Genomic DNA, 25,252 nt, shown 5'->3' with positions numbered 1-25,252 from the left:
CTTCCAGGTTTCAGTACTTAAAAATATGTGGGGATTATACCTGTCAAAACGATGATATGGTTATGAGGCACGCTGTCGTGGAGGACTCCGAAAATTCAGATCACCTGGCGTTCTTTAACGTGCACTGACATCGCACAGTACACGGGTCTCTGTGGTTTCACCTCCATGGAAATGCGACCGCCGCGAGTCAGCAGCCGAGCACCGTGACCACTCTACCACCAAGACGGACAGGCTTCAATACTTACACAACGAGAACTACGCGGCTGGAATATATAATGCCTGCTATTTAGATACGAAATATATGCTCACACGTTTGATTTGGGAAAAAAACTGCGTAGCCATAGGCTATTTCTCTGGCAGTCAGCGTCATAGAATGCCGCAAAGATTCCTATCAATATTACAGTGCAACAATTTCGTGCTGGTCAGTAAATATGTTTGCCACGTAATTAGCACGCCGGGCACCAGATTCCGATGGGTTTTTCTAGGTGGCAGCAATCTTCTGGCCGGAATAAACCGAAGGTCTGCCATATTGCTATCCATTATTATGCGGTAGAGCCTCCTCTGTTTTGCACCGGGGCTACGTTCGAGGTAATGCTATCACCCATAATGTGATTTACACAATCTCCCACGTCGGTGGCTGTCGCGAGCCAATGCGCTAGCACCTGTCTTCTTCATGCGACTATACACGGAGCACCCATGCAATTGCCTATGTTTCTTCGAACACAACAACACTGTTTGCCTTGAAGAGGCCCTGCAACACTTCTTTAGCATGGTCAAAAAAAGCTGCCAATCGGTAGTCGAGGACTCGAGGTTCCCGTGAACACGAGTATCAAACATTATAGCGCAGCACGTGGCCTGGAATTTGCAATTAATTCTCAAAATCAGCTGAAAATCGTTCCCTCTGCTTTCTACCAATGATGACACATTTAAAACAACGTATTTCAATTAGGCTGCGCAAACTAAGATGTCCATCCTTATTTACGAACCTATGTACAAGTGTTCTTGTTCACAATAAAGATGAGCCTCAGGTACAGTTTCTGTTTTCGAAAATCAGCGAAAAGTTGAAGCACCGTGCAGCTACGACAGACACGATGGATGGCAGTTGAACCTGACGAAACCACGGCGTACCTCTCTGAGCAATAAAGCGCACGTCTGTTATACATGATGCGCCCAAACAATGCCGTGCCTTTTATTGAAATGCGTCCAGGTACTAAGCACAATGCACCCTCAACGCAGGCAAAAAATTGTAGCGATAAACGATTCGGCGCACCAGCTATTTTGTACAAGATGTGCTCATATGACAAGCAAGAGCAAATTGTCGCTCAGGACTAGCAACGCTTATTATTTTCCCGCGACTAAATAAAATCAGGTGACGACAACGTTTTAACTCGATAACTATTACTGAATTCTGACTAATTCACGCAGTGATTCACATGTTTGCCGCAACCACCATGTTAACACATATTAAAGAGTTCTGTATTGGTTCTATTGGTATACAATGCACAACACACAATGTCGATGAAAACGATATAATAAAGGCCACGAAATGTGAGCGGTTGCTTTGAGCCGTGACGACACAGTGAGCGTAGGCACCATGCCCTTTTCAATTGAGGATTGCATGGTCCGTACAGTTTACGAACGATAAAGCACTCACAACAGCCTCCTACGTTAGTAAACTTAGCGTCAGCACCGGTCGACATGAAAGAAGAAACAGATATGAAATGAGCATGGTATAGGACAGGAGGAATACGTATTTACAGTACGGACAGAATGGAATATGCAGAAGTAAGATGTATATTTACACTGTTAATGAGCTGTAGTCGCACCAATAATGCAATGTATTTGATGGAGTGCTGCACTTATTCGATGAAATGCGAGTCCAAACAAGCTCTGGAATAGCACTGTCATGCCGCACATGCGCAGACAAAGTTTGTGCTTTATGAGGCGAAATGTGATGACATTTGCTACTTTTACGACCTTGTGTTTGTCAGGCGCGGTGTGTCGAACGCTTTTTTTAATGCTTGCGCTGTTCAGACGAAGTAACGCCGCACACTGCTTGTGCTCACAATATCGCTTTCGTTTACACGCAGTTTGTACGGTGTCAACTCGTAGAGAGACTGGCAATGCAAGGGTTAAGAAAACCCACAACACATGAGGCTGGATGCACTTGACAGCGACGTAAGTGAAGTTCACGCACACACCCACACAAAACTGAGTTTTTCATAATGAACACTGAACACCGTTTGTGATCACAGTTGTGTCGTGCATCATCACGTTCAGCAAAGCAACGACGACCTTTCTTTTTCAAACTAGCGGCACTCGTAAGCGGTTTGACGTCCTTTTGGCTTCTGGCCTATGGAGTCCCCTATAGCTGGCACAGCTGTTATCTGTGATGACACAGTTGTTGGTCTGTGATTAACCAGTATCTTCTACATCGCCGGTCATATGGAATCTTCGACTCTGAATCTCGGGCGTGGGTGCCGCCTCCACTTCGACTTGCTGGACGCTGACGTCGTTGACAGCACAGACTTGCCGCTGGAGTTGGTGCTGCGCGTTGTATCGTTAGCACCTGCGTGTCCGTTGCTAGTGGGGAACGTCTTCATCTCTTCTTGCGTGGGCTGAGGTGCCTGCAACGGTGGGCAAAAAAAGGCACATTAGTACATCGAACTGCTGAAGCTGCTTTCTTTATTTTATTTTTTGCTTTGCAGCTGCAATGCCAGCGGAGAAAGATTAAAAAAAAGACATGGCTGATCCCTCTGCCATACGAATCGGTATAACACGAAAGTGAAACGTGTCTTCACAGACGTAGTTGAGCGTTTGTTGGGCGAAGGAATGAATGCTACAGCAACAAATTGTAATGTCACGTGAAGAACGGCAAGCAGCTCGAAACTCGCAACGCGTTGCTCAAGCAGAAAGGACGCACGGAACGAACATACACAGGATGACAGCGAACTAACTGTCACATTTGTAACATAATTCTGCGTAAGCACCGCGCTCCTTTCGCAAAAGCGGCCGCTGCAGTGAGCCAAGTGACCTTGTGCTCTCAACGCGAGACGTACAAACCACCGCGATCACGAGATAAGCGCACGCACAAGCGACCACGCCCTGTAGACGCGGACGCTCGTCGCAACGGCGACGACCGTTCAAGCGCGCTCTTCTTATACGCTCTTCGAGCCCTTCGCGCCATCTCGCTAGTGATAACGGAAACACGCTGTAACACAGATCTCTTAGTGCAGCCACCGGCAAATGGTGTATAATGTATATAAATAGCTCGCCGTTAGCATTACGAGGAACGTGCCGTCCATGGCCGAATCGTTTCGCGCTGCAGAGGGAGGGGTCGTAAGTTCGATTCCCGGTGACGGAACTTTTTCTTCTGGTTTTTTTCTTTGTCCACTCTTATTCTTTATATTTTACAACGTCATATCCGTGACGGAAATACGTCAGTGGAGCCGTGGTGGACCCCGGCATAAAACACTTTCGTGTTAAAATATAGTCACGCATGAATTGTTTACGGCAAGATATATGACGTTTTACATATATTATGACGACCATAGGCATGCGAAGGGTTCCTCATGAGGATGGGAAGGGGTGGGGGCGTAGTTTTATTTTCTCCTGCCCCTCTTCGGTCGAGTCCAAAAGGCATCATGCGTCACAATCGATAGAAAACAAAAAAAAGAAAATGAAGCGATGACGGGGTTCTCCCAATCGCCTGCCTTCGGTCCTTGACATTCAGGGAGTAATAATAATATCTGGGGTTTAACGTCCCAAAACCACGATATGATTATGAGAGACGCCGTAGTGGAGGGCTCCGGAAATTTCGACCAACTGGGGTTCTTTAACGTGCACCAAAAGCTAAGTACACGGGCCTCAAACAGTTTCGCCTCCATCGAAAACGCAGCCGCCGCGGCCGGGATTCGATACCGCGACCTGCGAATCAGCAGTCGAGCGCCATGACCACTAGACCACCGTGGCGGGGCCGACATTCAGGGAGTAGAGAGTGGGAAGTAAAAAGTTCTTGGAATGCAACATCAGGCGCCTTCGGGCCGCAATTATCGTTAAAAACCTGCGTGGCCGTAACCCTGCTCTTTAAGTAATGACGGGACAGATCCGGCTGAGTAGTAATTTAAGGCACTTGCCCCCTTCTACCTGATTAGGCGCGCCGGCCACCACTCCCTCCCCCTTCCCAAACCCTCCCTGACCCCCGTATGCGCACGCTTATGATGGCGACTCATTTGTATTTACTTGGCGCTTAAATATGTTACAATAGAGAGAGCAAGGAGCAGAAAGCCAGATGACCGTGCGGTTTCCTTCCCTCGTGGGAAAGAAATGGGAAGGAAGAAAAAAAAGAGAGTGAGCGCTGGATTGCGCATGCGCACAGAATGACGGAAACCGGGTTCCCGAGGCCCGCGTTTCTCATAAATAGTAGAACTAGTACAGTGGGGCGTGATTAGCTCTGCGTGCCATCGACGGAAGCGGGCAGGGTCCGAGAACCTTCGCTCTGGAAAACGTCTTGCTGTAGCCAGTCGGCTTATAGTGCGGTAAAACCGCTAGGAAGTGGAGGTCCTCGCGACGTGAGATGATGGCACCGTAGAGATAAGAAAGCAGTCTCCTGTTAACACATCGTGAAAACTGCGAAGATCTTACTTCGAAACGCCACATTTACGTATACGTTGTAAGGAGGACGTCAGCCACTAATAGCAAAACTTGCGAGGAATTGTAGCATCTAGTGCCGCGAATGCGCTCTCCAGACGTCCACATTGTGCTGCATAGCATTGGCGGAGCTGCTGCTCACAAACCTGTTACTAGCATTCTGTGGCGATACGCGCAATATTTACCTTAACGGGAGTCCTTCTCTGTTGGCGCAAAGCCGCATTTTTCTCTTTGCTTTATATTTATTTGCAATAAGCTTTATTAGTGTAATGTGACGTTGCCGCGATCGACATGAGCACACATTTAAACGACTAGAATCAACATACCAATCGGATTGCGTGATTCGGATCAACAAGCCGAGGCGACGCAACGCAATTTCTTCTCCAGCAACCGCACATTACACAACGTCGAGGCACAATCATCCTTGATTGGGCAAACGCACCCACGCAAGGCCCGCATTTACGCCCGCAGTCTCACAGAAGAATCACCTCCTTGTGTGCACTGCGGCCGGCGTCGGAACGACCACTATACGGAGTGGACACGCCACCGTGTGTTTCCAGCACACTCCATTATTCCGCGTCCACGCCCTTCCTCGACAAACATATACGTGGCTGATCAGAGACCCTCCGCACTCTATAGGAGCAGGGGCATATACGTAGGTATATAAACGGTAGCGTATCCGTCAATATAGGCCCGCTGAAGCCGCCTAGTCTTAATTCCCGTGACCAACAACAAAGGCCTCTGCCTATCCTTCTAGGCACACGTTATGCAACAAACATACGAGCAAGAAGAGTGTAGTAATCTCATGCGGATCTGCTTGTCCCTTGTCTTCGCACTCGAGGTCACAGCAAGGGAAATTAATATCAACCCTACCCCTACTCTCACACAAGGGCTTCGGTTCTCCTGGCGCAGCTGCTGACACTGTCGGGGAACGTGAGGTGAAACAATCAGCCTTATTACTTATTTCCGCCAGTTCTCTTAGAGCCCCCCATCAAGGAATTGCCGCACCACGGTGGTCTAGTGGTTATGGCGCTCGACTGCTGACCCGAAGGTCGTAGGATCGAACCTCGACCGCGGCGGCTGTATTTTCGATGGAGACGAGAATGTTTGAGGCCCGTGTACTTTGATTGAGGTGCACGTTAAAGAACCCCTGGTGGTTGAAATTTTCCGGAGCCCTCCACTACGGCGTCTCTCATAATCATATCGTGGTTTTGGGACGTTAAACCCCAGATATTATTAATATATTATTATCAAGGAATCGCGTTGAGCTATACGAGCGCTCGGAAATTGTTGTCTCAAAATGACATCACGCCGTAGCGACGCAGAACGACTGGCACGTGCGTCGCATCGCGCAGCAACGAGTTGCATGCCCGAAGCGTGCCAGTTTCGCTCTTCGGGCTGCTGTTTCCCTAATCCTTCCAGATGGCGCCCGACGATCCGTCGGGAAATGGCTCGAGGAAAGCGTGGGCGCTATTCAGCGCGGAATGCGTGATCCTTCTGCCCACTCGCACAAGCGATCGCTCAAGCCAACTTATGTGGTCAGCGGATCGCGAGGAGACAGAACACGAAGGTGCGCGCGTGTTCGCAAAACGCTAAAGCTCTCAGCGTGTGATGAGCGTCGCCGGTGACGGGAAAACAAACGTGTAGCGGTCATCCCCGCGACTCTGCACGCTCGTTCGTTGGGTGTTCGTTTGTAGCCTTCAGCTTCCGTTGTGAACAGCTGGCCGACGAGACGACATGATTCGCCTAAGAAAGTCGACAGTGAATGCTAGACTCGTTGTTGGGCCAGTATAGGCGCATGCTTCGTGGAATAACAAGTTGCAATAAGGAAAAGCCTGTCACACTGGAAAAGCATATGCGAAGGTTTAACGAGCTTATTATGCTCGGGTGCCATTCTACGCTAACGTAGCACTTGAGTTCCACGCATAGGAAATAACACGTGTCTAAAGAAACTATCAAAATGTAATTACGCGTGCACGCCGGATCATTTATTTGTTCAAATAAACTAACAATTACCATTCCTTAAGTCGTGGTCACCGATTTGAAGCAGCGCTCCTGATTGGTTCCCGCGCTTTGTTGTTGTTGAGATATTTTATATTAAGCTATCTCTAAGATCCTTCATTTCCAGCCTGCCGAGGGAAGGACTAGCCCGATTTCCTTAATCTTATGTTCCTTATTAAGTTACGGCGAGGCGCGCGACCGCTGCCATGTCATGGTGCGGCTTGCACCTGTCCCAGAATCTTCGACATTCGGACTGAATTTATTGACCCGCTGTTTAGTGACCAGGAGAAAGCGCACATAAGTGAAACCACTTGCGCATATTTTTTTATAAAATTTTTTACTCATGGAAAGATTACCGGCGCAGTCATGAATCAAGCTTGCAAACCCGTGCAGAGCAGCAGTACGTCTGATTAAGGCGACGGGTGGGAGTGATTGTTTTCTCTTGCTGGCGAAGAAATTCATTCATTCATCCATTCATTTTCATTATCTTTACGCAGAAAAACAAGCACACGAAAATAAAAAACCCGTAGGCCACGGTATATATGCAGCGCGTGTAAAGAACGATAACACAAACCTGTAAAAAATACAGTTAGCGCGAAAAAATAGACTTAAAAGAGGGCCCTTGAATCATAATATTAAGCAAAAAAGTAGTGAGAGAGAAAGCTACATTATTTTCCGCCAAAGGAAATATTGTTACGGGGAAAAATACAATACTGAGTCAGTATCAAGGCACAGCACAGCTCACAACACAACGTCGACTTCTTCACCTCTTTTTCAGCTCCCTTTTCAGGGTATATCCCACTATGCCCTCTTAGCGTAGGTAAAACCACGCAACACAACCCCCGGCGGCAAAAGCGCCGACCCGGCGCGTCAATGGGACCACAGCAGAAGGTGGGTGGTAACGCTTGAGCCTGGATACGTGGACGACGTCACCGGATAACAGAGAAGAAGAGTTTGTAGGATTAGCCGGGACGATTTCGTATGTAACGTCTGTCAATTGTCGAAGCACGCGGTATGGCCCCGTGTATCGAGAAAGTAGCTTCTCAGAGAGACCGGCACGTCGCGTTGGGGACCAGAGAAGAACGAGGGAACCCGTTGGAAAACGTTCGTCACGATGCCGCTCGTCGTAACGGTGCTTCTGTGTTTCTTGTGAAGCCGTCAATCTGTGGCGGGCAAGCTGACGGGCGTGGTCAGCGCGGGCAATAGCGTCGCGTGCGTATTCCGTGGTCGACTCTGCAGCAGCCGGAAGGAAGGTATCCAATGGCAACGTTGGTTCGCGTCCAAACAAAAGGTAAAACGGTGAGTATCCAGCGGTGTCGTGCCGGGAGGAATTGTACGCGAACGTCACGTAGGGCAGTGCAAGGTCCCAGTCACGATGGTCGGTCGACACGTATTTTGAAAGCATGTCTGTCAGGGTCCGGTTTAAGCGCTCTGTCAGCCCGTTTGTCTGGGGATGGTAAGAGGTCGTGAGCTTATGCTGGGTGGAACAGGAACACAGGATATCGTCAATCACTTGTGAAAGGAAAGTACGGCCTCGGTCTGTCAACAGTTGCCGTGGGGCACCGTGCACTAAAATAAGATCCCGAAGTAAAAAATCTGCGACGTCTGTAGCGCAGCTGGTTGGAAGGGCTCGCGTGATTGCGTAGCGGGTCGCGTAATCGGTAGCAACGGCAACCCACTTGTTTCCTGAAGTGGATGTTGGAAATGGACCGAGAAGGTCCAAACCGATTCGGAAGAAGGGCTCCGGTGGGATGTCGATAGGCTGAAGATACCCAGCAGGAAGTCCCGACGGCTTCTTGCGGCGCTGACAAACCTCGCAGGCGTTGACATAACGCCGCACAGAGCGTGCAAGGCCAGGCCAGTAGAAGCGGCGGCGCTCACGGTCATACGTGCGAGAAACGCCAAGGTGACCAGTGGTTGGGGCGTCATGAAGCTCGTGGAGGACTGTGGAACGCAGGTGCTCCGGTACGACCGGCAGTAGAGCGGGTCCGGCGGGTGACAAATTACGCCGATATAAGGTGTCATCTTTGAAGGCAAACATGCGTACAGAGGCGTCGTGCGGGGAGGATCGCAGCCGTTGCATTATTTGACTGATATGCGGATCCCGACGCTGCTCGTCGCCGAGGCGAAGCAGCTGAGAGAGGGAAAATACGCAGTCGGTCGAGGCAGTGCTCGTAGAGGGCCGGTCAGCCACAGGGTAGCGGGATAGGCAATCCGCATCTTGGTGCAGTTTTCCACTCTTGTACACGACCGTGTAGGTATACTCCTGCAAACGGAGTGCCCAGCGAGCGAGACGACCTGTGGGATCTTTCAAAGAGGCGAGCCAACAAAGGGCATGATGGTCGGTGAGCACTGTAAACTGTCGGCCGTATAAATAAGGACGAAATTTCGCAACTGCCCATACCAGAGCGAGGAATTCGCGCTCCGTAATTGAATAATTGCGCTCCGAAGTGGACAGCACCCTGCTAGCATAAGCTATCACGTGATTCTGCCCACGTTGTCGCTGGGCCAACACAGCGCCGATTCCGTAACCACTGGCGTCAGCGCGGACTTCGGTTGGCGCGGCAGGGTCGAAGTGGGCCAGAACAGGGGAGGATGTGAGCAGTGTGACGAGCTTGGAGAAAGCTGCTGCTTGCGAGGGACCCCAGTTAAAGGGCGTGTCTTGTTTGAGCAGGTCCGTGAGAGGTCTAGCAATTTCGGCGAAGTCTTTGACAAACCGCCGAAAGTAGGAGCAGAGTCCCACAAAGCTGCGAACATCTTTGGCGGTTTTCGGCACAGGGAAGTCCTTCACGGCTCGAATTTTTTCCGGATCAGGTTGTACGCCGGAGGCATCAACAATATGCCCAAGGATCGTAATGCGGCGACGGCCGAACCGGCACTTGGACGAATTAAGCTGAAGTCCGGCGAGACGGAACACTTCAAGAATTGCTGAGAGTCTCTCAAGGTGCGTTTCGAACGTGGGCGAAAACACAATTACGTCGTCTAAATAACATAGACACGTAGACCACTTGAAGCCGTGAAGCAGAGAATCCATCATTCGTTCGAATGTGGCTGGGGCATTACATAGGCCGAAAGGCATGACCTTGAACTGGTAAAGGCCGTCGGGTGTTACAAAGGCCGTCTTCTCTCGGTCCACGGGATCCACAGCGATCTGCCAATATCCGGAACGGAGGTCGATGGAAGAGAAGTACGCGGCACCATGCAGACAATCAAGGGCGTCGTCAATTCGAGGTAGAGGGTAGGCGTCTTTCCTTGTGATGTTGTTGAGATGGCGATAGTCCACACAAAAGCGCCACGATCCGTCCTTCTTAACACGACCGGAGACGCCCAGGGACTGGAGGACGGCTCTATAATGTCCTTCGCTAGCATCTTATTTACTTCCTGTTGGAGGACGCTCCGCTCAGACGTAGACACTCTGTAGGGGCGGCGTTGAACAGGGTTGGCATCACCTGTGTGTATGCGATGCTGGACAACGGACGTCTGCCCTAGAGGTCGGTCACCGAAATCAAAAATGTTCTGGTAGGACCCGAGAACGCGCTGGAGGGCTTCAACGTGTTCAGGCGGAAGGTCAGCGGCGATCATGTTAAAAATTTGACGGCTGCCACAATTGGTTGTCGGTGGCGTCCGCTGCGTAGGAACAGCGGCATCCAAGGTGAAAGCTTCGACCGGTGAATCTAGTAGCGAACAAAGGTGGGCTACGGAAATGCCTTGTGGGAGCACTTGATTTCCGAAGCCGAAATTTACCACCGGTAGCCAGGTTCTGTTAGCCGTGATGCTGAGAACCGTATAGGGAACAGCAACACAATGCGTGAGCAGCAAGTCGGGAAGAGGCGCAGCGTAGTAGTCACCGTCTGGCACAGCTGGTGAGCACAACATATCGACGTACGTAACAGATTGCTGGGGCAGGTGAATAAAGTCGCTGCAATGTAATCGGCACGAAGGTTGGGACGGGGGGTCACTGAGTTGCGGCAGTTCAAGTCGCAGCACACCGGCGGAGCAATCAATAAGCGCAGAGTTGGTTGCCAGAAAATCCAGCCCAAGTATGAGGTCTTGGGGACATGTGGCAAGGACAGTAAAAAGGACGACCACCTGATAACCGGCAACGGTAAGCTGAGCTGTACACATCCCAACGACAGGAACGGTGCCGCCATCCGCGACTTGTACCACATTGGTCAAGGGTGGCGTCAGAATCTTCTTCATGCGACGACGAAAATCCGCACTCATGACAGAGACGTGAGCGCCTGTGTCGATCAAAGCTTGAACAGGAGTGCCATCAACATGTACTTCAAGTGTATTCTGGTGTAGACGTAAGGGCAACAGAGGATTTTTGGTTAACGTCGACAGGGCAGCTTCACCTCCAGAAGCTGCGCAGCCTAGTTTTCCGGAGACATGCGGCGGCTAAATGACGGCGAGGGCGAGCGGCAGCGCGTTGGTGGGCGAGAGGAACGGCTTGGAGGCGGCGACGATGGGAAGGTGCGGCCATAGTCCTCAGGGGCGGCGAATGCTGAAGACTCAGTGCGGTTCGGATAACGGCGATTCATTGTGCGGAAGGGGCCGTTGTAAGCGGGATACTGGCTAGGAGGAGTAGAGGGCCACTGACTGCGACAGTAACGAGCAACGTGGCCTGCACGACCACAGCGGAAGCAGATCGACTTATCATCTGCTGTTCGCCATTCAGAAGGGTTCCTGGAACGAACAGGGTACTGACGGCGGCGTGTTGTCTCAGAGGCTACGGAGGTGTCAGTATTGTTCATGGCACATACAGTGGAACACAGACCCAGATTGGCGAATTCCTGGCGGACAACGGCCTGGATCAGGGCGACAGCCGGGGCCGGTGTCTCGGACAACGTCGGTTTATGGGCAGCCGGGCACACAGCCTCGAGTTCGCGTCGGACGATGCGTGTCACATCGTCAGTTGTGGACGGCTGAAAAGAGGTTCCTTCGAAAGACGATGTTGCAGCGGTGTTGGGGAGACGATGGAACTGGTGCGGAATGCGCCGACTCTTCGCTTGTTCCAGGCGGCGACAATCTTTAATTACGGCGTCGATGGTCGTGACGTTGGTAAAAACGAGCAGATTGAACGCATCGTCTGCGATACCCTTCAAAATGTGTGAAATCTTGTCAGCCTCGGGCATGTTGTGGTCAACCTTTTGACACAAGGCTAACACTTCTTGAATATAGGTCAAGTAGGGCTCGGTTGACGTTTGAGTACGTACGGCCAATTCTTTCCGTGCAGCAAGCTGTTGACCAAATGGGTTGCCGAAAAGGTCACGGAGCTGTTGTTTAAACATGTCCCAGCTTGTGACTTCGTGCTCGTGGGTCTCAAACCAGACGCGAGGGGTTTTGTCGAGGTAGAAGATGACACTTGCCAGCATAACGGTTGGATCCCAGCCATACTGCTTGCTGATGCGCTCGTACATGCTGAGCCACTTGTCCACATCGATGTTGTTCTCCCCGGTAAAGGTGCCGGGGTCACGGGGTTGCGTTAAAGCGACGTACTGGGTTGTTGTTGTTGTCGGAGATGTTGCCGAGTAGCTGGCGAAGGCGTGTCTTCACCCGGAGCCATGGTTGCAGACTTAAGGAGGCGTCCACTGCGGGGCTCCGTCGTCAAAAAAAAAAGTACCCCGCAGCTCCACCAAAAATGTTACGGGGAAAAATACAATACTGAGTCAGTATCAAGGCACAGCACAGCTCACAACACAACGTCGACTTCTTCACCTCTTTTTCAGCTCCCTTTTCAGGGTATATCCCACTATGCCCTCTTAGCGTAGGTAAAACCACGCAACAATATATTGAAGGATATGAATGAGTGAAAGCTGCGACAAAAAAAAAAGAACGGAACACTGTAAGCAAGTTAAAACGCGAGGTGAGCTTGAAACAAATTGTATACCTTATAGTTAGTAATTAAATATATTTCACAACTCCACAACGAGGGTTTCTTTTCTCACTTTTAATTGGAAGCTGGCTTCTTCACTCTATGCTAGAATTCCGTAATTCAATGCTGGGATTCTTATTAGTCGCGAATTACTGTTTCGAAAGGTCATACTTCTATAGCAACAGGACACAGTGGAAGTGAAAAGTGCTCGATACAGAATGGCCAGTTATATTATGCAAGCAGAATCCGTGTGTAGTATGGTCGCTCACCTTTTCGACGCATGACTGGCTGCCCCTTAGCGGTAACAGAACGCCATTTGGCAGTGAATAGCACACAACGCTCGGGGTTTTTTTCTTCCCGAAGGTGCACTGCGAGGGGAAGAAGAAAACGGTAGCATTAATTCGCTTCTACAAACAGCATAAATGAACAAGGGCCTAGAGGTGCGGCCATACTCGTCAAGGAATTTAAGGTCGTTTACGGCGCATATTGAATAAAGGCGATGGCACATATGCGACCGAAAGTTCGTCTAAAATGACCAATATTTACGAGTTTGTTATTCGCGAAACTTTTGTTTTGTTTCGCTTTTTCATTAATCATTGTCGATTCTGGCGTGGACAGTATCTTGGGACCATGGGACCGAGGGTCACAGTTCAAAAAGGCAACGAGAGCACCGCTGCAATTTTTCAAAAGGGCCCTGCAACACTTTTCCAAGTAACCGTCGAATGGCTTCATTAATGGAGTTTATCGCCTCACGAATCGGCCGCCGCTAATTTTTTTTTTAGAATCAGTCAAGTGCGAGCGGAGTTACGGATATTTGTCGCACGCTCTAATTGCTTTCTCATTTTCGTCCCGACGAGGGCGCTGGAAGCTAAGCAGGGAGAGATGGCACGTAGGAAAGAAGTTACGTCACGCGCACGTTATGACCTTGAGCACTTTTAAAGACGATAGTCTTTCTTGGGTTACTTAAACGCAGAAATTTTGGTCTGTCTGTCTGTCACCCGATTCAGCAACCCGGCCAAAGTTAAACCACTTGCTTACCGCCCACCCATCTTGAACTGGTACGGCTGTTCATACTTGTGAACGTTGTCGACCTAAAAGTAAATATTACGCATATCTGAGGCGCAAAATCACTAGGTAAGTATAAGGTGGTGTGTTCCTTTAAGAGAAAATGTATAGATATGCAATTCTAAAGACCCTAGTTTCTTAAGCTGCGCTGAAAATGCTATGCTATGCGCGCCGACGAACGCCCTCTGCCACGGAGGAAGGAAACCCTCTGCACAAGCTCATGTTTCCCGAAGTATTGCCAGATGGCGTCCATATCTCACGCAGCGCCTCCTCTATCTTCTTTATACGGCATTTGCAGCGGAGCACGCAGATACGCGGCCAATTTTTTCTTTTTTTTCTTCAAACGCGCGGCTTACTTTCAGTGTGATCACGAGCGCGCGCGTGGGCATGTGGCGGCCTCCCTTGGCGGCTGCGGTAACCATGACGCTCACGATGCTCAAATCAGCCAATGACAGTGAATTTGGGTATATGACGCGGTGATTGACGTATATGTAGGTAAAGGTATTTGTAGAAAGAATAGAGAACGATTGCTAGCTGACTTTGATAATTAATTGTAAATCCAAGGCCGCGTGCTGCGCTATAACGTTTGGCTCGCGTGTTCTCAGGAGCCTCGACTACCGACCGGCAGCTTTTTCTTACCACGCTGAAAGAGTGTTGCAGGGCCCCCTGAAGAACACTGCACTGATTCACCTTCTGTGATGTCAAACGTGGAACCGTTGCTACACTGGTGGCAATAGTGACCTCTCTTTCCTCCTCTCTAACTTTCTTCCCCTTTCTTCCGGAAAAACACAATATAAGCTTTACTGATTCTGGCGTGTACAAGATCTTGGGACTATGGGACTGCGTTCCGCAGTTCCGAAAGGAAAGGAGAGCACTGCTGTGATTTCTTAAGAATACTGGACTCATTAATTGTCTCTGACGTCAAGTGCGGACCTGCTGTGACATCAGCGGCAATACTGACTTTTCTCTCCTGCTATCTAACTTTCCCTTCCCCCTTCCTTCTCCCTAGAGCAGGGTAGCCTCAGCCTTCGTTTACCTCCCTACCTTTATTTTACCCTTCTTGTTACGTTCCCTCCTCTCTCTCTCTCGTCTTTCTATTCCCTTTTCCCATTCCCCGAGCGCAGGGTAGCCAACCCAACATGTTTCTGGTTAACCTTCCACCTTTCTCAATTTCGTTCGCTTCCTTCCTTCCTCCTCCCTCCGCCGTCATGACTGCAGTTCTACCTCTTCTTGGTGACGTTTCCAGTCACGTGGGCTATCCTATTTCTCTTCTTTGTCATATAAACCGTCCATCCCTAGAAGGCTGACCATTGTGGTCTTCCGTCGCCTTCCATAAAACTGCCTTGTCTCTCAGTCTCACGGGTGCGCATCAGCAATCGCAAAACGATATTGTATTTATTGACGACAACCGCGAAAGAGTAATCTGTTCGCTGCTTTTGTTGAGAGGCGATATTGTATTTGACTGGCTCAAACACTGCGCAATGACGTAGTAGGCTTGTATGGCAATGACAGATATTAGACGGAAAATATGTTGATTTCTGCACGAAGAAGCACGTCCTACTTGTTTCTGCTTGCCCGTAGCAGTAATGGTGTCGAATCCGTTACCGTGTCCAATCCGTCACCGATGCGCCTGGACATGTTGCCTTGCTTACGCCCATTCGTGTGAAGCGCGTCGCAATTGCGTGCTTAGTGCGGTGCTCAATAAAGAGCGCAGCGATGTCTTATTTTGGTTCCTGCTGCGCGGTGGCAAAGCTGTTTCTGAGAGCAGTGTGGAGGGTTTCTGAGAGCAGTTTATAGGGTCCACCCTATAAAGTGGACGGGGGGATGGCCGCCGCGGTAGCTCAGTTGGTAGAGCATCGGACGCGTTATTGGAAGGTCGCAGGTTCGGTCCCTGCCCGCGGCAAGCTATCTTTTCGTCCACTTTTCTTTCTTCACATTTACCTTACATTTACTACTGAAAACATCCCCTATACTTTCCTTGGCATTATTGTCTGTTAGTTCTCATTAATATTGTGTATAACAAAGAAAACGAGCCCTTGAAATTAACACTTCTTTCCTTCATATATATATATATATATATATATATATATATATGAGAGAGAGAGAATGAGGAAGACGAGTGCGTGGCACGGCGAGCCTGGCGGCAGTAGCCTTTAGATTGAAGCAGTGTTTAGTTCTGCTAAGGATCCAGATGTTGCTAACATGTTTTTGTTTTACAGTACTTCATTTAATAATAATAAAGTTCAAAGTGTATATTTCATGTGTGTGTTGAGTGAGCGTTGCAATATATATAGTAGTAGTAGCAATGGTACTAGCAGTAGTAGTAGTAGTAGTAGTAGTAGTCGGCGTCATGCAGGTCACGTAATCAGATGGAGCGGATGAGGGAGTGAAAGAAGAAACAAAAAATTGAAGGACAAGTATTACAACGACAAAACTGCAGTGTACGTAGATGCAGCAAAACAGAACGAACAGCTCTACGTAGTGAGTGTAGTGACCGGAGAGAGGCGAATCTTAAACGCTGCTTCTGTTAAAGTCCCATCCGCTCTGGAGGCGGAAGAAACTGCCATCGCGCTGGCCATCACGAGCACTTACGCTCGGACGGTCATAAGCGATTCTAAACGAGCAATAACGAATTTCGCTAAAGGCAGCGTAGCCGTCCCTGCGGCAAGGATCCTTAAAAAAGACCGGGGAGAAGCAACCGTCGAGCTTGTGTGGGTCCCTGCCCACTCGGGGAACCCGGGGAATGAGGAGGCGCATCGTGTATCCCGAGGTCTAACTAACCGGGAGGTGCGACCCTCGGACCCTGTTTTCCTGGGTGAGGCACTGTTTTCTTATAGTGACGTCACTAAGTACTACGCAAACGAACGGAGGCTTTACCCTCCGCCAGATGACGACCTCACGAGAGCGCAGGCCACAATCCTACGCCGCATACAAACGCACTCTTTCACCAGTCCTCATATGCTGGCAATTATCACGAACGGAGAATTCGAACCAAACTGTCAAAATTGTACTCAAAATGTACTAGCTACGCAAGATCACATCTTGTGGGGATGCGGGGGTTTCCCCCCTCCAAAATCGCTCCTACCAGCTCCCTCAAAATTAACATGGGATGAACTTATCAGAACTCCCGACCGGGAGAAACAGCTGGCGATCGTTTCCTGGGCCGAAAGAGTCGCTTCCCGCGTGGAGCCACCCTGAGGCGTCAGTTGACTCTTAGTCAAATAAAGTTGATACCACCTGAAGGACCCTTAAGCTTCGCCTTTAAAGGGGTCATGAACCACTTTTCCAAGTAATGATCTAATGGCCTCAGTATCGGAGTGTACTGCCTCCCCAATCGATTGCCACAAAAATTTCTCGAATCCGTCAAGAATCAGCGGAGTTACGGGGGTTTGGCGCACGCTCCCAGCGCTTTCTCTCTTTTCTCGTGTCGGCGAGCGCACTGGAAGCTAGACAGGGAGGGATGGCATGGGGGAAAGAAGTTACGCCAGCGCGCGTCATGAAACGCGATCGCTCTGCCGCTGTGATTCGCTTGCGCGAGTGCGGCTACCGTGTACTGAGGAGTGCGGCGCCGGCAAGTGGTGGCACCCCGCGGCAAGAAGCGCATCTGATCCGAACGCCGCTCTCGGTTTACGTCGGCTATCGGCCAATAAGCATGCTATGTCTCTTGCGACGTACAGCGGACAGACGCCCCGCCCACCGACGAGAGTGAGAACCGGCCTCTGTTTGAAAAGAGGGTGCCTGGGGAAACGGCAACTTCGCGCTCCGCTTGTGGCCATTACGCGGCGCGCACGACTGTAATATTTGGCAGAGCAGTTCATAGCCGTGTCAGCTTTCCGCAGGATGTGTTTTTTCAATCAGCCCAAGGGGTGCTTCATGACCCCTTTAAAAGCCAACTCCGGCGATTTTTTGGCCATGTCAAAGTAATGGTGCTTTTATGTTCCTGAGACGCTCCTGTTACGGGCCTGATAGCAGAAATACTCGGCAAATTGGAGAATAATTTTAAATAAGCAAAAAAGCGCAACACCGAAACCGAAACCCAACCGAGTGTACTGTCTACGTATGACGTAGACGTTGTTACGAACGAGCCGGAAGTCGTGCAAGGCATGCCGGTCACGCCGGCGCGGAGTATGAAAACTGTGACAGCCAGGACGACCAGTGAAGCGCCGGCCAAACCAACGCTGTCTGTCGCCTTGTGCACAGCAGACGCTCGCTGTAGCGGCCGAAGCGCCGAAATTAACGGTGCCCTCGGCTGCGTCACTTCCGCCACCTTGCCAACACTGACATCACAGACGCAATGTTGCCAATAATTGTGGGAAGCCAGGAGGGCGTTTGCAGACAATCTTTAATAAAATTCATTTGCAAACAATCTGCGCACGTCTCAAGCCTGTAATTTGGCATAAATGACGGAAACGTGCAAAGGAACGTACCCAGCGAATTTCACTGAGATCCATCGACCTCGAAAAATCGCCGGAGTTGGCCTTTAAGAGTTGAACGCGATAGCAAAATCCGGCCCCTAGTGCGCACTTCAACCACTAAGTGCACACTTATTAATCTGTATTGTTACACACACACGCACACAGATACACATGCGCGCGCGCGCGCATATGGTACAGGGTTTCTATCTAAAACAAGAATTGCATGGCCTCCAAGATGCACGCCGCGCGTTTGCCGTCTCGGAGGCCATAAAGAGTCGAGACATATTTTTCACAATACCTCACAGATGGCAGCACATTATCTAGCGTTTGCTGTTTGCTTGATCAACGCCTCCTCTAGAAAGACAGCGTTGGCTTGACATATTTTCCGCTAGATGGACATAGTTGTCCATTTTTAGAGCTGTTTGAAAGTTCGTGTGTGTTTTTAGCGGCGATGGCTGCACTATCCCGGCCTTTTTCGACGTGATTTGATGGCCTCGCCAATGCGCCTACAAATCGCCGAGTGGGCTCGTTTTTGTCGTGACACCTGCCGAACAAAATGCGTTAAGGAGACTCCTTCAGTACATGACATTTATGTAGCGTTTTTTTCTGAGTCAGCTGCAAGTAACATCGTGGCTTTGTGGTAGGACACCTGCTTGCCACGCGAGCGGCCCGGGTTCGATCCTCAATGGGATCGAAGATTTTATTGTTTATTTTATTTGCTTCTTTCTTGATTTTTCGCTCACAACCAACGGTGCCGACACCGACACCGGAATTTCTGCGACACGAGCTCTCTAACGCTATCGCGTTAATGAAACGAAGCGATGATGATCGTTATGCTCGAAATGATGGTAAATGATGCTGATAATGTCTCTGCTTGCGTTCTTGTGCAGCCGTGATAGCAACACACGTTTTAGACGAGTGGGCGGATGAAATAGGCCGCGGCTACTGCGGAACGCTACCGTATCTATTCAGAGCGGCCGCGAATGAGCATATTACCGCGCTAAACCTGAAGAACAAAGAAACAACAAAGAAATCATCAGTGAAAACATTGCCGAAACATAGGAGCAAACTGTAATGCCTAGCGAAAAAAAAGGGGGATTTTTTTCTCTAATTTTTTGTCGCACGAACGCATTCGTATTAGGGGCGCAGCACCTTAGGGTCTCGGCGTGCATCGTCGTCTGCTGTCGGGACGATCGATTTGCTTGAGCGCAAGAGAGGGCGCCACCGCCTCACCGCTCGCCGTGTGGCGAGAGAGAGTGAACGGCACGCGTTGATTATGGAAACGCTCTTTCTGCGATGAACGCCGAACTACCAGCTCGCAAGTCGCAAGGAACGAGAACGCGCCCTCGCCCGCAAGACACCACGCCGACGCAGGCAGCGTCTCCTAGCGAGATGCTTGACTGAAAAAAGTCGAGTGCTCGCGCTGCACAATCGTTCACCGGCCACCGCTTATATATAGGCACTGGATCTTGACCTGCAATGTAGTGCCGGTGGGAGATTTCTCTTGTGCGTAGTTGAACAATAAAGATTCGCAGCATGTACGTTAAATAAAAGCGCAATGCGGTTCATTGTGTCTAATCTTTCTTCTGTATCTCATTGCCCATTAGCAGTGATTTTGCTGTGGGAAACACGGGCGCCCACTGCATGCTTCACCCCTCCACAGGTTTCACGTTAGTGGAGCTGAAACACCGTTCCGAACATGCCTCGCCCCTCCCCAATTTTTTTCTCATCTTCGGGCGGTAAGCGTACCTCGGAATAACGAATAATATTCCGCTCGCTCCGTGTCGTCACGCTTCGTGTCGCCGTCGCTACCTATGTGGAGCGCACTGACGTATTTCGAAATGACCAATCACGGAAGAACAACACGGAATACTATACCGTATTTCGTAATAAATAACCAATCACGGAAGGACAACACGGAATACTATACCGTATTTCGTAATACGGTATGGGGCCGCTTCTTGGCAAGTCTGCAGATATCGTCCCCAATTAACGTGCGGGCCGGTGTGGTTTCGCTGGCGCGGTCTTGCGCGCACATCAGTGCACGCGCTGGGTGCTCATCAATGCATTTCAGTAGTGCTCGCTGAGGCATCCGCTCTCCGACGACACTCGCGCCATTTTTTACCAGTGCATTTCTTCAAACAAACGCGCCCCTTCGCTTGCACACGTCGCTTTGTCGCTGGCATGCACTTAACAGCAGATAATTCCGTTAGAATCATCTCTGGCCGCTTTCCTTGCCTCCATTGATTGAGAAGGCATTCAAGCATGCTCATCACTTCTCTCTCATATTGATTGAAAAGGCTTCGCACTAACAGACACAGACAAATCAAAGAAGGAACGACGACGCTAGCACATGCTGGCAACCGAAAGCTTATTGTTAATAATAATAATAATAATATTTGTGGTTCCAAAACCACGATATGATGATGATATAATAACGTCTAGAGTTTTCCACGATATGATTATGAAGCACGCCATAGCGGGGGGCTCCGGAAATTTCGACCATCTAGTGTTCTTCAACGCGCACTGACATCGCACAGTACACGGGCCTCTAGCATTTCGGCTCAATCGAAAGATTTTTATTTATTTATTTGCACTTATCTTGATTTTTCGTTCACGGAGAGTACCGATGTTTTGCTCACAGCCAAAGACGCTCACACGGACGCCGGAATTTTCCCGAAACGAGCACTTAATTGCTGTCGCCTTAAAAAACGCAAATCAAGAGCGGACGACATGACCGCTTAGTGACAAACTGACTGTTAATGAAACCAGGACACACAAAAGGAAACGCCTTCGACGTCACGTGGCAAACCCTTACACGTCTCCATGACGTCGTCACTTTTAAGTGAGCACCAGGATACTACATCTCTGCTTTATGCAAGCTTAACGACGGCCTGGCAACATACTTACAGCCCGCTTTCACAATGAAGGCTTCTGCGATGTCAACAAGAAGGTTTCTGCGATGTCACGCTTCCTCCCGTCTCTAATTTGCGCTAGCACCCTGGTGTCAGATAGCCAGAATGCTAGCGTTCTGGGCTCATTAAAAAGCTGTCAGCTGTCAGTTAGCGCTCGCGTCGTCGCTTCTTCTTTTGTGTTCCCCGTTTTCTTGTGCACTCTTTTTCTTCAAGCGATATATTCATTACGACACGCATTATATTAAAGTGGTGAAGACGGTAAAATTGGAATGCGTATATGCTTCAAAGTGAAAAAATAAAGGAGGTGAAGAAGCCGGAAGCGCAACTAAATAACACCGATATCGCTTTTGTACGCGTATTAGGCAAAAAAAAAAAAAGAGATTGCTATCTATACATAAGTGTTGTTGAGCTATTGCAGATAATTTTATTTCGCTCACGAATAATACACCGCAATTTACCTGTGAGCTTTTATGGAAAAGGACCTTACATTACATATTTGTACAAGAGATTTGTCAGTGTAGCGATAGCCGCAAAGAAACGAACACGCTCGAGAGCCTAATTGTCTTCGAAGGCACATGTGCTTGATGAAACGGTGATGCTACGTGAAGGGTCTGAATTACGCGAACTTTGAACACGAGTCAACATTCATCCTCCTGACCTCCAAGTAGCATGAAAGAAGCCAGACTTCGGAAGAATCACCTACGTACTTCTCGAATGAAAAAATTGTGCTTGATTGAACACACGGGCACTACAACATAATAGCTCAGTTTTCGCGTTCTAGTGACATATGCTTCCACAATATAATCGCTCTTGAGGTTTAACGTCCCAAAACCACGATATGGTTATGAGGAACGCCGTAGTGGAGGGCTCCGGAAATTTCGAGCACCTGGGGTTCTTGAACGTGCACCAAAATCGAAGCTCACGGGCCTCAAGCATTTTCGCCTCCATCGAAAATTAGGCCGCCGCGGCCAGGATTCGATCCCACGACGTTGGGGTCAGCAGTCGAGCACCATAACTACTAGACAACCGTGGCGGGCCTATGCTTATACGAAAGCGCAACGTGTGTATTTCGAGTATCCGTTTGTTCGCTAATCCACGCTTTTCACTTCGGATATGTTTGCAATCCCATTTCAGATGTGGTGCCTTTATTTTCTATAAATGACTGTTCCTCAAGGTAAGCGTGAGGATTACGGGACGTACAGCAATTTTCTGCGCTAACGTATATTCACATCAATATTCGTACAAAATTTGTCCCAATCGCATTGGATTTGGAGTTCAATACGGGGCTTTAGGCATCGTTGTATCTTCACCGCAATACACAGGTCGAGTTGGCTTGGCGGGAAACATTATGCACTGACCGCGTTTCTGCATGGACGCGCGCTGCAGACGTGCTTGAAACTGGAGCGCCACCGTTCATTTAGACAGCTCCAACTTCTGTGTCGAGGAATACGAAGTCAGCCCTGCCCAGATTGTGACTATGTACTAGCTGATAGTGATGAAGTAGTCGAAGTAGGACATGCAGATGTGTATCCTCACTAAATACATGAAAGGGGTGCATTATCCGCGCTCCTCCGCAGCATGCAGCTCTTTAGATCTGTGTCTCTTCTTGCAGAACATAATGCCTTTTTTGGTTTTTGTTTTGCCTTCCAAAGAGCTGGTAACAGGCAAGAACTATGTAGTGCAACAAATGGGTTTACATACCAAAACCACAATGTGATTATGAGGCACGTCGTAATTTTGGCCTCCTAGGTTTTTTTAACGTGCACCTAAATCTAAGTACACCGGTGTTCTTGCATATCGCCACCAGAGAAATCTGATCATGGTGGCCATGAATCGAACCCTCGTCCTCGAGCTCAACAGCGCGACACGTTACCTGTTGAGGTAACACGGTAGGTCTGTAGGAGGTCGTGATGTGCCCTATAAAAGTAAGGTAGCTGTAGGCTTTCTCTTGTTGCACAAACTTGGCACGTAGTGTGGCCGACGTCAGTGCAGAAACTAGTGCTACGCGAAATACTAAAAGGCTTCGTTCCTCAAAAGGTGGATTCTTCTGTAATTTTGTCCTTTAAAGAAAGAAGTTACAGGGAGTTATAGAACGAAGCTATATCAAAGGGACGGTTTGCCCTTTCATATAGCTTTTATCTTCGCGGTAGCAGGCGTTTGATCATTTTTTCTGTATTGGGACGATGCTTTCCTTCGGAAGGTGATGTAGTTGTCGAACTAAAAAAATAAATAAATAAACACCCTTCAAGTTCTTGAGAATTTCAACATAAAATGCCGAAGCCCCCAGCGAAGGTAAACGACCCGACACTACTTTCACTCGTACCGAAGCAGATGTATGGAAGCCGGCCTACTCGCTGATGCAAATATTCGTAGAGTATACCAGGGAGCTCACTGAACAATCTACTGTGACGACTTACTACATGATCTAAAAGAGAAATTGCCTCTACCTAGTTCGACAATACCCTTTGGCTTCCGAAAACCTTTCCTTTCACTTTTAGTCTAATTACAAAACGATGAATTGTAATACGCTGACAGGTTCAATTTTTGTGCATCGACAGACGAGTCGGAGATGGCAAACTAAACAAAGACAAGGTAGTCTCAAGTACTTACGCAATTCTTACGTGAGAAAATGATGTGGCCATCACATCAAGTTCGCCGTTACATAGAGCTGTGTATTGCTGTCATGATGCATTGCTGGTCAACGACGCCTTACAATGTAGGAACCAAGCCACAAAAAATTGCCTGAGACTAATATTGCTCAGAGTAAACTTTCTGAAGCAAATTATTACATGTCCTCGTATGAAACGTACAACCTTTCACATCATTAGTTCGACGGTCTGAATATATATATAATCGCTGAAAGCGTGACACAAAGTGCACTTTAACAAAATCGGTCATTACTTTTCTGCGGTATTCCTTGGTTGTTACGGGCCACAATATTTAGACGCATGGCTGCCAGGGATAGTTGAACAAGACTACCATGAATATATGGAACTTTTACAGAAAGTGTAATATTATTACAAATTGGCCATTGTGCCATCGTTCTTCGCTATAATGAAACTACGTTGAAGGCTCCAAGGGAAAGTACAGTATTGGACCCATTGTTTCTAAAGCAAAATAGTTAATATTCAGAAGCACACGTTGTTGGGCTAGTCGGTTCATGTTCTTTCAGAAGTCAGGGATGTGGCTATTTCGCGCAAAGAAATCACAAGGGAACGGTTAAGGGGAGCACAAGCTTTCGACTGTTTATTATAAATTTACTGCAGTAGTATATATATGCAAAGGTATGCGCGGAAAGCAAGGCAAATATCGAACAGACAACGTTTTGTGCAATTAAATAAAAAAAAGCAAGAGCTAATCAGAGACGGCCAAGATTTTGTTTTGTGCGCTTGGCGTGGAACTATTCTCGAAGGTTTATAGCTAAAGAAAAGCTTCAGTAGTTTCGTAGTTTCCCGTGATCGAAATAAGATTGATGAAGAACTGCGAGACCCTTTCACCGGAAAAGATTTAGGGTGATGAAAACGATCACCGCCAAAGCGAGAAACGCTCTGACGAGCCTTTGTAGCGTTTGGCAAGCAGTCCTCGGTGGCGTCAGTGTTTTCTGGCACCCATTAAGATTGCTTCAAACAGCATCGCGTGTGCGCAAGAGACAAATCTGCGACTCGTGGCTTTATTTTCAGTAATTTTCTTATTCCTAATTAACAAATAACAATTAAAAAGTTGCATTGACAAAAGCAAAGAAGAAACGAAGCACATCACGTTGTACCATATGCCAGATCATGTGTAAACATAATAATACATATTTCGGTAACTGGTCTTTTATTCTTTAAGGATGAAGAAATGAGTTTTTTTTAATTCCTAAAATTAAAATGTTGACTTTGAACTAGGGGGCTGCTTTTTTATTTTTAAGTACGCAACTGTAGCTCCTGAAGTAGCAGATAGTTCGAAAACAAAAATTCAGCACTTAGATGTAAAAACAAAGGAGGATGCGAGACACCCGTGGTGCTACGTATGTCCTCCCCTCTCGTCGGAGCACTGGCGCTGCGCTGCACCAACTGGTCAGTTTATATACCTTTCTGATGTGCCACCTATTTGAGTTACGCATGCAGCTTTAGCACAGTATGCGAGTATAGACGATTTTCCGCAGCGGCGCACGGGCGTGGTCATGTTTCATCACGTGATCGCAACTGGCCTTCTGCCAGCCAACGCACTCGCCGTACAACACAAGCTGGTTGCAGCAGGATGTAAGTCACATGCTTGCGCAGCAAAACATAGTTCTACACATAATCGCCTAAAAGTTGATAACATTGAGACATTTGCGTTTGCTTGGT

The 25,252-nt window shown here is 48.7% G+C and overlaps 1 protein-coding gene across 4 annotated transcripts in view; it reads right to left on the bottom strand.

Moving 5' to 3' along the window:
* Positions 1-241: 241 nt before the first annotated feature.
* Positions 242-25,252, bottom strand: part of LOC119396075 (relaxin receptor 1) — a 226,969-nt gene continuing 201,958 nt past the window's right edge. For all 4 annotated transcript variants that reach the window (XM_037663154.2, XM_037663157.2, XM_037663156.2 and 1 more), the window contains 2 exons: positions 12,796-12,894; positions 242-2,627 (listed from right to left, as the gene is read on the bottom strand). In XM_037663154.2, the coding sequence (XP_037519082.1) occupies positions 2,442-2,627; positions 12,796-12,894 (285 nt within the window). In that variant the 3' untranslated portion in view covers positions 242-2,441. The remainder of the gene's footprint in view (positions 2,628-12,795; positions 12,895-25,252) is intronic.

Source organism: Rhipicephalus sanguineus, chromosome 6 (genome assembly GCF_013339695.2).
Source record: "Rhipicephalus sanguineus isolate Rsan-2018 chromosome 6, BIME_Rsan_1.4, whole genome shotgun sequence".
NCBI classification, from domain to species: Eukaryota; Metazoa; Arthropoda; class Arachnida; order Ixodida; family Ixodidae; genus Rhipicephalus; species Rhipicephalus sanguineus.
This window is presented reverse-complemented; position numbering and strand designations above follow the sequence as displayed.